Source organism: Heterocephalus glaber, unplaced genomic scaffold (assembly GCF_053883595.1).
Source record: "Heterocephalus glaber isolate CG9 unplaced genomic scaffold, H.glaber_assembly_v1.0 deba00001463, whole genome shotgun sequence".
Lineage (NCBI taxonomy): Eukaryota > Metazoa > Chordata > Mammalia > Rodentia > Bathyergidae > Heterocephalus > Heterocephalus glaber.
The window spans coordinates 9807023-9819244 of NW_028258310.1; the positions used below are offsets into that span (position 1 = coordinate 9807023).

The 12222-nt window shown below is 39.0% G+C and overlaps 1 protein-coding gene and 1 long non-coding RNA gene across 3 annotated transcripts in view; one reads left to right on the forward strand and one right to left on the reverse strand.

The window, feature by feature from the left end:
* Window positions 1-4121: 4121 nt before the first annotated feature.
* LOC110351109 (uncharacterized) lies at window positions 4122-5743 on the reverse strand. The gene is made up of 3 exons (XR_002398179.2): window positions 5599-5743; window positions 4858-4975; window positions 4122-4253 (listed from the first exon to the last, which is right to left on the reverse strand). It is a non-coding gene; the product is annotated as an uncharacterized LOC110351109 (long non-coding RNA).
* A 550-nt stretch (window positions 5744-6293) lies between these two features.
* Dctn4 (dynactin subunit 4) overlaps window positions 6294-12222 on the forward strand; it is a 34681-nt gene continuing 28752 nt past the window's right edge. For both annotated transcript variants that reach the window (XM_004854433.4, XM_004854434.4), the window contains exons 1-3: window positions 6294-6473; window positions 9189-9259; window positions 11027-11205. In XM_004854433.4, coding sequence (XP_004854490.1) covers window positions 6339-6473; window positions 9189-9259; window positions 11027-11205 — 385 coding nt within the window. In that variant the 5' untranslated portion in view covers window positions 6294-6338. The remainder of the gene's footprint in view (window positions 6474-9188; window positions 9260-11026; window positions 11206-12222) is intronic.

Here is a 12222-nt window from a genome sequence, read left to right on the forward strand (position 1 = left end):
TCTGCCCAAGTTGAGACCTGGAAGTCACTAGGGAAGGTTAAACTGATGTCTCTCTTCCTCCTCTCCCACTTTCCTCACCCATCTCCACTGGCCCATCTCCTTCTACTTGTTCCTCTACTATTGAGTGCAAAATGTGCCCACAACCAGGCAATCAGCAATCCAGAGAGATGGGACACAAATTTTTCTCTCTGGCTAAATAGCTACATAAAGTCCTTGATTTTGCCTTGAACTGCAAAGCCCAAAATATTTACTCTATAACCCTTTATAGGAAAAGTTTCCCAATTCTTGGGCTAGAGCATAACCTATTAGAGAAGAGGCTATAGAATAATTAGATGATCTGGGTTTAATTCAGAGCTCTATCACTTCTTATTGGTGTGATCTTAGGAAAATTACTTAACCTCTCTGAGCTGTTTCATAATCTATGTGTGTTAATAATCCCAGTGCCTGCCTCATTGGTTGCTTGTACGTACACATACCCATCAGATAATGTTAGCAAATTTAGCAGGGTGTGCATGTAATAAACACGTTCAAATGTAACACATCAAACAAAGGGTGTGCCTTTTGGGGGCCAGGTTCTTTACTAGGCCTTCACAAAGCCCATAGTCTAGAAGGAAGATTTGTGGTTTTTAAAAAAATTATTACTATATGTTTGCTATAATATGTATTATATTAATTATTATATAATTACTAATATATTCATTGTATATATTATAATCATTACATATCTCAAGTCTTTTCCCCTTCCCTTCATCCTCTTTCACTTTTCAATCAACAGATTCATTTTTTATGCCATTATAAAGTTAATTAGCATATGTACAGATTAACAACCAGACTAGTAGACCAAAAATTATATAAAACACATAAAACAATTATACTAAATCAAAGCACTTTTAGATACATTGTTCATACTGGATAACAATAACTTTTTTCTCTCTTTTTTCCTATTGTATTTTATTTTGCACTTTATTTATATGTTTTTTCATATAAGAGAAACCATGCACTATTTAAGCTTGTATGTCTCATTTACCTCACTTAACATTATGGTCTCAAAATTAAGGCAATGCAGTATATAAATTTCTCTAACAGGACACAGTTGTGGGAGAAAGAAAAGCAAGGCCAACTGTAGGGCCGGACAAGGTTTCACAGAGGAAAATATCCATGAGTTGGCAGGTGTTGTGCCCAGATCGCGAAGTTCCAAAGACCACCAGGAAGCCGTTTCCGATATAAGCACACGAGGTTCGTTTATTCAAGCTCAAGCTCGAGCAGGGACTCTCAACTGTCACTGACGCAGCGGGTCAAGATTGAGAGCCCCGAATTTCAAATTAGCGGGGTTTTTATAGAAGTTACAGCAAGGTTTTATCTAGCAACTACAATGATTGGTCGGTGCTTAGCATGCATGAAGTGTAGATTTTTGATTGGCTAGGCTCATCGAGGGGTTGATGGGGATTACGTATAGGTTTTACAAGGAAAGGGGGACAAAGGTTAGTGGCCCACTGTCACGTACTGATGGTTAGCAGACATCCTGACTAATAGTCACGACCACCCTGTGTGGATAGTCAGCACATCAACAGATTGTCCTGTGGGACTATAAGATTCTGAATCTCACTGCCCCCAACCCTAGTGCATTTAAAATCTAATGGGCTAAAAGTGCCTGTTAGCTCTAAACTGTCAAGATCAGTCATAATGCCTAAAGTATGTTGCTTAGCTCATTGTTCAGAACTGATGTTCCGAACATCGCTATCTATTAGAACAATCTGCAAACATCTGCCGACCACCAGTACGTGACAGTCGTGACCATTAGTCAGGATCTCTCCTGGCCATCAGCATGTGTCAGGTGACCACTAACCTTTGTTCCCCTTTCGTAAATCTGCATGTTAACCCCCTTCAGCCTCTTATAAAATGGCCTCGGATTCTGAGCTAGATGCCTCTCTAAGCTATTTTGCTTTGGGAGTGCCGTCTGGCCAGACTAATAAAGGTCTGTTTTATTTTCCAACTTGTCCGGTGTGTTCCTTCCCGGGTGTTCGTCGCTGCAGTCAGCTCCTCGGAGCATTCAGTAAGGCCCTCGGTCTTACAGTCCTATAGCTAGTGGACCCGGAACATTTGTTTCTAGAGTAAACAGATGGCTGAGTAATAAATTTAGGAATCTTGTCCTGTTACAGATTGTGTCTCCTGTCTCAGAGCAAACACATTTTAACCATTATCTGTGTGAGGGTAATAAAAACCAGGGAGAATGGAAGATTTTAACAAAATGGAGTCACTTTGGTCTCAGGCAAATAAAAAGCTTATTCTTGGCCGACAGAAATCCATGTACAGGGTCTTGAAGGCATAAAGAAAACTACATATTTTCATTAGCAGATCAGCACAAGATGTGAGGTCAGCAAGAGTTAGATAGACCTGGATTACAGTGTGATGTGTTTGGAAATTGAGATTGACAAAGCCTGCAGGTCCTAGACCCTGGAGTGCCTTTTCCCCTATCCCAAAAGTTGGGGATTTGTCCTGCAGGTAATTGAGTCACTGAAGGAAGCCAAACAAGTCAAAAAGGATCAAGATCAAAATATGGTGTCTAGAAAGACCACTCTGGCTCAATATAGAAAGCAAATTAGGTAGCACTGAGGAAGCTGAAGTGAGTTTAGGAAAAAAAAAAAAAGGTACAACTCTGAATCAAGGCAGTGTTTGTGAGAATAAAGGGAGCTATTCAGAATGTAGAATCAAAAGAAACAAGCCACCCGGGGAAGTTCCCAAGTTTTTGCCTGAGGCAAGTAAAGAGCACAGCTACGACGGGAGGGGCAGGCATATGGGAAATGGTAACAAGCTCTGCAAAAAGAAAAAAAACACTCTCAAAATTCAGCCCGATGAAAGGAGTTTCTGAGAATGAAGGCATCCCCGCAGCCTTTTGCCATGTTTACATTTGGGAAACAGGCTTTAGCCAGCACCACCACTGCATTTCCTGGGTGGGGCTCCCAGATGGGTGTTGAGACAGTGGCTTTTTTTTTCTTTTCCTTCTGTTCCCTTACTATGACTTTTAGATGAGTTTGCAGATACAACACCGGAAACCCTATGATTAATGCAGTTTTCAAGCAGGAAGCCAAAAGGGGGGAAGGCAGCTCTGGAACATGGCCAGCCATGGTTAGAGCGTTTCTCCATGACTCCAAAACTGCAGAAGACTAAGCCTTCGCTGTGGGAGCTCATTTGGCCAAAGTCTAACTCCCAGTTTTTTCTGTTACTGTGAATTATTTTTGAGAGAAATGAAACTACTCTAGGTTTTTCCATATTTTTTTCATATTTCATTTCTTATAAGTGCCTAGTATTTTATGGCTTATAAAGTGCTTTACAGCCATTATGATTTCACCAAGACAGGATTATTCTCCCTATGAAACAAGATTCTTAGATGTAAATGGTTGTATTAAGAATACATGGCTAAAAAGTACCAAAACCATTCACACAGATCTGATAATATTCCATATTGGCAAAACAATAGGGAAATGGAAGACTTACACATTTATGGTAAGTATATAAATTGTTCCAGCTTTGTCAATATTTATTAAATGTGGTTACCCTTTGATCTGGAAGTTTAACTTTTGGATCTTTTTGTTTTGTTTTTTTGAGACAGGGTAGCTGGCCTCAAAGTTTCACTCCTCCTGCCTCAGCCCAACTTTTGAATCTCTCCCTTTTTTTTTTTTTTTTTTTTTTGGTACCAGGGATCAAACTCAGGACCTTGCACTTTGGAGACAGGCGCCAGAATCACTGATCTAAATCCCTGGCCCTTCAGTCTCTATTTTAACCTGAGCTCACCCTACAAAGCAGAAGTGAAAATAAAAGCTTGCAGGCAGGAAGTCAATTTGAAGCTTAAGGCTGGGAAGAATGAAAAGGCAATTATATTATCAAGCTAGTCACCATTTTGTGCAACAAGAGTGTGATCCTGCTGGAGCCCTCAAAGGCACCACAGAGAATGTCTGAAAGAAGGAAGAGGTGGACCTTTACTCACAGGATCCCACCTCACATTGGTCAAAGGTTAACACAGAATGTTACTCTTTCATACTTCCAGCTTTGTCAAGTGAATTCCAAGAGATACTCCACAAATATATAAATTATTATTAAAAATTTAAAAATTGGGAGAGGTCCTAGGAGCTTGAGATAGCACTAGAACATAGATCTCCAAAGTCAAGCATAATCTTCAGTCTGGTGGTTATGGTTTTATAGAACTGGAATTATGGAGACTAGATTCCAGACCCTTTGAAGATGGAGAGAGGAGCCTGGCAAAAGATAGGAAAGGTGTTTTAGTTTTCTGCTATGGAAGACACCATATTCCATAACATGGTGGCTATAGAACACCTGATATCCTGCTAGGCAGTGCTGCCAGGGGTCAGAGGACAGCAGATACCATAGCCAGCCTCAAAACCAAAGACAGCAAGTTAAACAAATGATTATCAAAAAGCAGTACTTTTCCAATTGAGTGGGCATGGGATTCATCTGAAGCTTGCTATAAATTTAGACTACTGGTCCCCACACCTAAAATTCCAATTGGAACATGGACAGCTACATATATAAGCTTACATTTATAACATCTGAAGTCTACATATATAAGCCTGCATCTATAATCTGTGGTTATAAATCCCTCAATTAATTCATTTGTTTTGTTTTTGTTTTTGTTTTTTGTACTGGGGATCAAACTCAGGACTTTGCTCTTCCCAGACAACTGAATTATATCCCTGGCCCTCCCTCAGGTAATTCTTATGTAGGTGATCCTAAACCACATTTGAGAAACATTGCCTTGGACCTAAATTCTTGGACCTAAATTGGACCCCTAGGAGGGGTGAAAGTGTCTCATTGATCCCTTGTTCCCTCTCCAATACTTACCACATGGCAGGGACCAGATAACTGTCCACTGAATTATTCAAAACCAGTCCTCCAAAAAGCATCTAGTTCACAGGGGTCAGGTAAAATCTGTGGCCTCTGCACCTCCAGGGTTCTGGGACTTCATTTTACCAGGGAAGATAAACCCAGGAAAAGTGATTCAAAATCAGTAACTCAGTAGAGGCTAACTGGTAAACCACAGAGCTAAAAAGCTATTAACATAAAGGAACTGCAAATTAATTAGCTAACACTATATTTTCTTCTAATAAAGTCCACCTATGAAAGTAAATTACTACCAGGCTGTTGTTTGGTAACAAGAAGTCAGAGTAAATGGAATTTAAAGACTTTTAGGCTTAAATTGTAACTATCCAACTCTTAATATATATATAGAAGCACTGCATAACCTAAAAAGCATTATATAAATATAAGGTATTATTAACATCATCATATTAGAAAACATACTGGAGGCATTATAACCAGAGCACATGACCTCTGGAGTCAGATAGGGTTCTAACTCTCTCCATAAAAACTTATGCAAGTCATTGCATTTTCCTGAGCCTGCTTCCTGCCCAGTAAAATAGAATTAATGATATAGCCTGCTCTTTGACACTTTGCAAGAATTAAAACTATGTAAAGTCTTGACACATTATCTTGCACTTAATTCGTTCTCAATATTTGATTAATAGTTTTCAGGCCCAATCTGCTGACAAACTCTACTGTCAGATGGATAGTAAATAATACAACCTGAGTACAGTGAGAAAGACATGGCGGCTGACAACATAGGTTCCAGTCTCTACGACGCATTTTAGGTGGTTATCTTAGATATCTAAGCCTTAGTTTTCACATTAGAAGAAGGCAGACAACGCCTGCCAACACTGCTCATTTGTTGATTTCCTTTTTTCATTCATCTTACTTATTAAATGCTCACAACATAGCCCTAATGTTAACTACTCAAAACCTGGAAATTAAGGAGGAGCTTAGGAAGGAGTTTCAAAGGACATAATGCAAGCGAAGTTTCCCATGGGTCACTGGCAAGACTGTCAGAAGAAAGAGCTAGCTAGCGTAACTCCTCTAGCCAGTCCCCATAGAAGCGATCCCTTCGCGACCTTCCAGCTCTCTCTTGAATATCTATCTGCCTGGAAGGTGGAGAGAGAGGAAGGCCATAACAAGAGTAGTCTTTCCTTCTGGACGAAAAAAGCACAGCATTGAACCTGTCTGGATTTGACCTGTGAGTCTGGACTTAAAGACAGAAAGGTCTGAAGAAGCAGCAGAAGCTCACTGAAACGCTGAAAATCCACCCTAGACTACGATCAAAAACCTCTCGCTGCGCACGCGCGCTTTGATTTTCAACCAACGCAAAGCCCTACTGGGTCGGAAACCTGATGACGTAGCCTACGTAGAAACACGAAAGGAGGGCGTTGGGAAAACCGCTGACTGTAGGTCACGTGAGCAGCGGGAGGGTGGTTGGCTCCTCCCTCCCCAAGATGGCGTCTTTGCTGCAGTCGGAGCGGGTTCTCTATCTAGTACAGGGAGAAAAGAAGGTTCGGGCCCCTCTCTCACAGCTCTACTTCTGCCGCTACTGTAGCGAGCTGCGGTCTCTGGAATGTGTGTCTCACGAGGTAACGGAGTCGTCTGGTGAAAACTGTTGGGGGGGGGGTTCGTCCTAGTCACTGCGGTGGGGGGGAGTTCCCCCGGTTGGGGCGGCAATTATTTTTCTTAGCTTGCTGATTGGCTAGTCTTCCCATCACTCGGCTTTGCTTGCGTTTTAATTCGCTTATAGGCTGTCACTTGGAAAGGAAGTTCGGGTGGGGCTGAGCGGGTCTTCTTGTTTCTAGAGTGGCCTCTGGTTGGACAAATTTGACTTAGACCGTGTCTCTCTTGGTGGGCTGGGGAGAAAGGTCTGAGAATGGTTAGTTAAGGCCACTTGGGCGAGCTAACCCGTTATTCCAGAATTGCTAGGAGAGGAGCAAGCATTCGTATTCATGGCCCTCCCACCTTTGAAAGTTCTGTCCGTTTGGCTAAAAACCGGGCCCATCTTCAAACTGCTTGCCTTGTTTCCTGTCTCAGGTCAAGACCTGCAGCAGGCAAGAGATACGGGTGGGGTGAGTTGAGTGGAAAACATTTAAAATATAGTCTTGTTGTGGAAGCCCAAAGAGTTACATTTACGATGCTTCTGAGGGTACTGGTGGCATTCTTCGAAGACACAAATGGGAGTGGGAATAGGATCACAGCCAGAAAAGCAACAATCCCTAAACTTCCACAGCACTTGACGCAGTAAGCTTTAGGGATTGAAAAATGAGTAAGACCTTGATATTGAGTAACTCAGGTGAAGAAAAAGCTGTTAGCTACTTTATTCAGTACTTGTGCTTTACTTGTGCTAATGAAGGTGGGTGCTTTTAAAAAAAAAATTAAAAGAAACAGATACCATGTTTGTTGTAGGCCACATAGACAGTAATTTAAGAGTGGGAGGTAAGATCAGGACTCAGAAAATTGTACTCAACATTCCTGGTCTGTTAAAATGCATGTGAAAAGTCCAATGGTATATAGACCATTTTACACATTAATAATTATTTTATTGGAGAGACTCTTACATAATACTAAGACTAGTCAAGGAAAGCAGTTAAAGAATACAAGAAAATCAGGGCATATACCATATTCTTATACATTTTTGTATGTTGTATATATGACTTTTATATTCTTTTGTTTCTTATATTTTCTATTAGCAGCTTGTATATATCGCCTTGGCAGGTCCTTTCTCACTTAGATGTTTCCCTGTTACAGGCTCACCCCCAGAACTCACCGCATCAGATTTCCTGTAGTGGGCATTAGTAAATTCATTCTCCATCATCTCTAAGGATCTCTTCAGCTAGCCGTGGTGGCAAACCTATGGCACACGTCCCACACCAGGCTGTTTGTTATCATTGGAAGCTCTGAAAGGTTCACCATCACTGGGCTAGGGCACCCAAACAGCATCGTTTATAGCCTGATGCATACCTGAAATGCAGAATCCATTAGTTTGGGAAGGGTGAGGCAGTCCACAAAGTTCTAATGGAGAATCTGGGTCTGAAGCTGCACATGAAGGGACAAGCAGAATTTGAAAAGGGGTCAAGAAGGAATGAATTGTATTTTGCCTTTTATCCTGTGTCAGTGTGAATTTAGTTAGCAATATTGTGTTTTATATTAAGTAGCAACTTTTATTGATGTTTACTAATTGGTCCTGTTTATAGTAGGTGATGATAAAAGAAAACACAGTTTCTATCATAGTGTTTATGTTCAAGTGAATGTCTTTCCATCTGCTAGTGTTCTATAATTATTAAAAAGGATCTACCTAAAGAAAATAATTACACAGACCTTTTAAAGTACAGTACCTTTTTTTTTTTTTTTTTTGGTACTGGGGATTGAACTCAGGACCTTGCTCTTGGAAGGCAGGCAGCAGAACCACTAAGCTAAATCTCCAGCCCTAAAATATAGTACATTTGATTTTTAAACTGTCTTAAGTTAAATACTGTAAGATTGTTCTGTAGCTTAGTATGTCATTTAAAAATCTCTAACTGGTTGGTTATAGTTGACTTTGTAAATACTAATTTTTGCTTTAGTAAATGTTAAATAGTGAGAAAACTACTTTTAAAAAATCTCCCTTAACAATTAAACATGTTGCCCAGTTTGACAGTGAAATAAAGCTGAACTAGAGAGGATATCTAATCACAGCATTACAGTTGGATTAAACTAATCTGTTTATTAGGTTATCATAGCATTCTTCATTTGGAAACTTTTAATTATCATTATAGACAACTTTTTTCACATCTAACATAAAATCAATAAAAGGGAATAGAAAATATTAGAAAGGAAAAAATAGAAGGGTTTTAGAAAATCCAGAGAATTGAAAGGAAGAAAGAGAGAAAAAGAAAGACAGGTTAGAAAAAAAAAGAAGAAGAAGCACCGAGGCATGGTGGTGCATCCCTGTAATCCCAGCACTTGAGAGGCTGAGGCAGGAGGATCACTGTGAGTTCAAGGCCAGCCTGGACTACATAATGAATTGAAGACCAGCCTGAACTACATAGTGAGACCCTGTCTCAAAAAACCAAAGAGAACTAAAGAATAAACCCTAAGCCTAAGCAGTCCAGGTTTTTTCTTTAGATCAGTGATTTCTTACCTGCTGAGGTATAATATATTTTAAAGTTCATTATTTGATATTTATATAAGCTAAATTCAGTTTTTCTTTCTCTGCTTTTTTTTTTTTTTTTTTTTTTTTTGGTATTGGGGATCGAACTCAGAACCGCTGAGCTAAATCCCTGGCCCTTTCTCTGATTTTTTGATTGCTTATTTCCTCCTAGGTGGACTCCCATTATTGTCCCAGTTGCTTAGAAAATATGCCATCGGCTGAAGCCAAACTAAAAAAGAACAGGTAAGAATAGGATCAGTTGTCTGTTTTCCTCACTTTTTAAATATCTAGTAAAGAAACATGAAATTAATTTTCTTTTTTAAGATAGCTTTTTTCCATTTTTTAGTATCACCACGGCCTGTGATGGATGTTCTTTGATTTTAAAATAAATGTTGTCTTTTAGAAGAGTTTTATACTTAAGAATTATTTTTGAAGATAGTGCAGAGAGTTCCCACACCCAGTCTTCTCTATTGTGTCTCTCCTTAGGCTTTGCTTGGCTATGACAGTTTATTAGAATATCTTTGATTTTCACAGTCTTGAAAGTTTTGATCAATTGGGATTTGTGTGGTATTTTCCTTATGATTTGGATATATATACTGGGGAGAAGGACTACAGAAGTAAAGTGCCATCTCTCATCACATTGCATCAAGGATAAACACTGTCGGCGTGATTTGTCCCCATGAATGTCAACCTTGACTACCTGACAGGAGTTAGCATTTGTCTTGTTTCTCTACTCCAGTGCTACTTCCCCACCCTTGCTGTACTGTATTCTCTAGAAAGAAAACCACGGTCACAACCCACACATAAAGGGTGGGAAATTAGGCCTCCCTCTCTTAGAGGCTGACTACATAACTATTTAGGCTTTCCTTGCATGGAAGATCGGTTTCTTCTTTATATTTTATTTAATCATTTACTTAAAAGACTATGGACTCTTGAATATTTATACTTTGAGTTGTAATTCCATACAGAGAGATAGATTTTTTTCCCCTAAAAATGTTCCAACTGTGGCCATTGAGAGTTCTTTCTGTTTACTCCTTATTCCTTTTACATACCCCTCTTACTGGGAGTAGGGAGAGTGTTCTGTTCAATAGTTCGAGTGCCTTCTTACTAGAACTTCAAGCTCATCTTGTGTATTTTTCTGCCCCAGAATTAACCACTTCTCAAAGGAGCCTTGGTTACTTTGATTGCAGAATGGTATTTGATTCTGCTAGATGTGCTCATTACTGCTGCCTGCGATTTAATCTTCACTTTGGTGTAAAAGTCCTTTTGCTGTCAGTCACATTCTTGTACTTCTTGGATGTGAACCACTATTTTCTTTCCTGCCTCAAGAAAAAGCCTATGATAATGAAATACTGTTCTGTATGCTTTTCACATGTTAATTTTAACATTTAATCCTTAAAGTATATCTGTAAGGTGGGCACTATTATTATCCTTCCTTGAGGAAAATATTCAGATAACAAAATACCACAGATAATGGAAGTAGTACAAGACTGGAGATGCTTCTGAACTATTCCAGTCTGTGATAGCATTGTCTAGTATCTGTTTCAGCTTTCTAGCATAGCAGGTAAGTAGTTATTTTCCAAATCTAGTTTCACAGCTTCTTCATTGATTCTGTTTTTCATTGTACACTTGTTTTGTCCTCTAAAGACATAAGCTGTGACATTTATCTTTCCTAGAGAAACTTTTTTGACCTCTATAAAGCATAAAAAGAGTCTGGAATAGTAAAATCCACCTGTTAACAGTAACTTCTTCTTTGGATTAGGATTAGGTCACTCTCTTAATTCTTCGTAAACCATGGTGATAATTTCATATTTTTAGAAAATAATTAACATATAATAGATTCAAAATGTTGAAGTTGATAAGAAGCCCCCTGAGGAATATTTTATTTTTTTCTTGAGATACACTCTTGTTTGTATTTGTTCTCTTTAATTTTTGACTTCTAGAACAATAGCAGTACTCGGCTGATAAGTATCGTTGAACTAGTGAATGGTTGTATTTGTAATGTCACAGATGTGCCAATTGCTTTGACTGTCCTGGCTGCATGCACACCCTCTCCACTCGGGCAACAAGCATCTCCACACAGCTTCCAGATGACCCAGCCAAAACCGCCATGAAGAAAGCCTACTACTTGGCCTGTGGATTTTGTCGCTGGACGTCTAGAGATGTGGGCATGGCAGACAAATCTGTAGGTAAGTCAGGTGTACATGAACATGAGATGTTGTGCGACTGTTAGCAGTATCATTGTCCATAGACTATTATTTCTGTTAGGGCAGTAGAAGCTAAATGTGTTGTTGTTAAGTCTTCTGTATGCCTGTATTCTCCACATTATGGACCATGATGTCTCTTCTGAGACAGAGTAATACTATTTAGTTTTCTTAGAGTTGGTGAAATAGCTATTACAAATCTGATACTTCCATAGAATCAGACTAGTTTTTTTGTTTTGTTTTGTTTTTTGGTACCAGGGATCGAACTCAGGATCTTGAGCTTGCTAGGCAGGCACAGTGACACTGAGCTAAATCCCCAGCCTGAATCAGACTAGTTTTTAATGAATATTCCTGTTATTGAAACACACCATGGACCAAATTAAAAGATAAAAGTGACAAGAAAGCAGACTAAAGATTAATAACCAAAACAGGAATCCTTATAAATCAGTATGAAAAAAACTCAGGAAAACAGGCAAGGAATATGAGCAGCAACTCATAACAGAATAAAAATGGTTAATAAATATGCAAAAAGTTACATTCAAATTCAATAGTGATCATGATAAAGCAAATTAAAGCTTCATGTCTTTGGAAAAAATTTTTAAATCTGGTTATTTTTAACTCTGGTTGACTATAGCAGAAGAAAATAGTTCTCTCATAGCCTCCCATTTTAGAGAGCAGTTTGGCATGTATTAAAATTTTAAATTGCTTTTGTCCTGCCCAACAGGTCCATGTCTGGCTATATCTTAGAGCATCCAAACATGCAAATAGCAAACATATATGTTTCATAATATGTGTGTGTGATTTTGTGTATGTGTGTGTGTGTGTGTGTGTGTGTGTGTGTGTGTGTGTGTATGTATGTATGTACGTGGAGTCCACCAAAAAATGTATATACACTTCAGGAAAAGAAAAACTTGTATAAAATATTTTTTAATACTGAATTTATTGAGACATCATGAAATCAATACAAGTTACCTTTGGCTTCTACAATTACAAGAGGTGCTC